A 2,407-nucleotide genomic window follows, 5' to 3' on the forward strand; every position below is an offset into this window, starting at 1 on the left:
TTAAAAAATCCCCAACATCAAAGCAGACCCAATGGATCCAAGAAATGCAGAAACTGAAATCCAGTAGAGGCTCATGTAAGGAGTGAAAATTGGAATAGCCTGGCTATGTGATAGTCCCTCTCTCGACTCGGATGATTCAGGCGGGCTTGGAGCGTGTTGTGTTGTGATATCACTCGTGCCGGTAGGTAACGTACTACCCAATGTCGTTCCTGGTGTGATCATTGTAACCTCAATCCAATTCAGATCTTTTGGTGCCAATGTTCCTCTGACGGATACAGTCTGCTGCGTTAGGCATGATGCGTAGGTTGTTTCAGCAGTATCGCATATTACCCATGCAGTACTGAATTAGGTCAGCCTCACGTCTGACATAGTTGCTTGTAGTCTCATGCGACAGGAACCTACTTGTGTTTCTCATTCACATGAGTAACTTCTGCAACGTTCTCTCCGGCAACTGCTGTCAGGCCATGGGTAGAAATTCCGCATTCCGAAGGGTCACTTCCTTCGACACAGGTGACAATAAACGTTGTTTTAATATCGTTCTATAGGAAACATGTTAATCCAGTTCTCGTAAGGGGTTTCGTGAGATCCTACCTTTTCAAGCTCTCTTGCTTCGAGCTGGCGCCCCCGGAATCCTGGTAACAGAAGGCTTGTGACCTCTGCGTATGCAGTGACCATAAAGGCCCAACAGGCGACAATTTTGAATTTGAAGATCATATTGCTGCGATTTTCTGTGAGGTCTTGTTTAACCACGGAAGATTAATTTGTGAAGAGCGAAAACTTGCAACAGACGTAGAGACACAGTAGTCGCGATCACAGCACTGAGAAGATGGAATGATAATACTGAATGATAATACTGCACCGATGATCCGTTTCAGAATGAAGGAACTGTGCGGGGTTTTTAGCCTACACATGTGGAGCCCATCCTTGGATGATCGACGCCAAGGTTTACCACGGACCCCTATTCTGAAACGGATCCGATGTAGGACGCCTACAAACACAAATAGGCAGATTTTCTTTGCTACAGACGTAGAGTTTAGGAAATAATAAATTAGATGATATCCCACCCAGACTCTAGGTGATCCTGCCCAGGTGAGATTGAGGCTTATCTTTTTTTTCCCACGAATTCCTTGATCCAGGCTTTTCTATTCACCTTGAGAAATGACGTTGAACATGCTTCATTGCTTAATTTTTCTTCATCTTCCTATTCTATGTGTCGCTGCGTTGGTGGTAGGTTCCAGGATGCAGCACATAATTTTACATCCAAACTAACTTCCAAGACTAGTAAGCTTGAACTTGCAGACACCTTCGGCTCTTTACCAGGCTACTCGCGAAACTACAGTAAGCACTGCTCACCATGCTTTTTCAATCTGCTGCCTTTACTCACATAAAAGCGGCGACAAAATTCAAATGGGGACAGCATTACGTCAAAGACACTTACAGGTCCGTTCCATTCTGCGATGAGACACAGAAAATCCATTTCCAGGATTTACAGTGGCCCCGTTTGAAGGCAGCGCCAGGGTCCAGAATTTTTGCACACTATGTCAACATTGATCATCCATCAATTCCACATATAAATGGCGAAATTCATGTTTTTGGTGCACATCAGCCGAAACAACCGGATACTATAAGCTTCGCGGATATCCTATATGGCAAGCAAGTTCAACGTAAGTAAGCTATCCCTAAATTGGTTCTGCCGTATGATCTCTAATCCAAGAAGGGTTGCTGTCCCACCCATATTCGGATGCGGTTTTGAAAGGCTCTTCTTCATTTGTTGTTCCAAGCGAGATCCTTATAGATGGTATTTATTCTATTTACTGGATGTGGAACACGACAAACCGTCAAAATGATGAATGGATAGTATGACAGCTTCAAACCTTACACTGCATTGCCCAATCTAACTTCAAGATAGATACATACTTCGTGCTTTGATATTGAGCTCGTCGTTTCTACTGATGAGGACGCATCCTCCGAAGGATTCCCCGACCCTACACAACTGGCATCTGGCTCTTTTTCGCCAAAGCCTCACTCTCCAATCTCGATGCCTACAGAAACGTTTTGCAATCCTGTGTTTTCAGGGCGAGCTCCTCAACAACCCCAAAGCATTATTCAATCAAGCCCAATAGACACAGATAGCATTCTATCGACAAAAGCATCAGTGCCCATCAGCAAAGGCGCCGATAGCACAGAGCGTTCTCAATCATCCTGTCTCTGCCATTCAGCTAAGGGTTTTAGCAGTAGCTCAGCAGAAACAGAAGGAACTAGTCTAGAGGGTATTAGTTCAGGGACGACTCTGACAAATACAGCAACAACCAGTGTCACCAGCCCAGCCGCAACCGAAACGGCCCTATTGAGTGGCAGCAGCTCAGATACAACAGGCACAGGAACAGTACACACTATTTATAGTACA

General features: G+C 44.9%; 1 protein-coding gene across 1 annotated transcript; it reads right to left on the reverse strand.

The window, feature by feature from the left end:
• Positions 1-714, reverse strand: N7533_011221 (uncharacterized protein; the record flags this gene model as incomplete). The annotated part of the gene is made up of 3 exons (XM_057107871.1): positions 1-340; positions 403-539; positions 592-714. The coding sequence occupies 3 exons, from the start codon at positions 712-714 to the stop codon at positions 1-3; spliced, it is 600 nt and encodes a 199-aa protein (XP_056955249.1).
• Between the last annotated feature and the right edge of the window lie 1,693 nt (positions 715-2,407).

Source organism: Penicillium manginii (genome assembly GCF_028828005.1).
Source record: "Penicillium manginii strain IBT 31320 chromosome Unknown utg000008l:1.0-3226943.0:1.0-3228205.0, whole genome shotgun sequence".
Classification (NCBI taxonomy): Eukaryota; Fungi; Ascomycota; class Eurotiomycetes; order Eurotiales; family Aspergillaceae; genus Penicillium; species Penicillium manginii.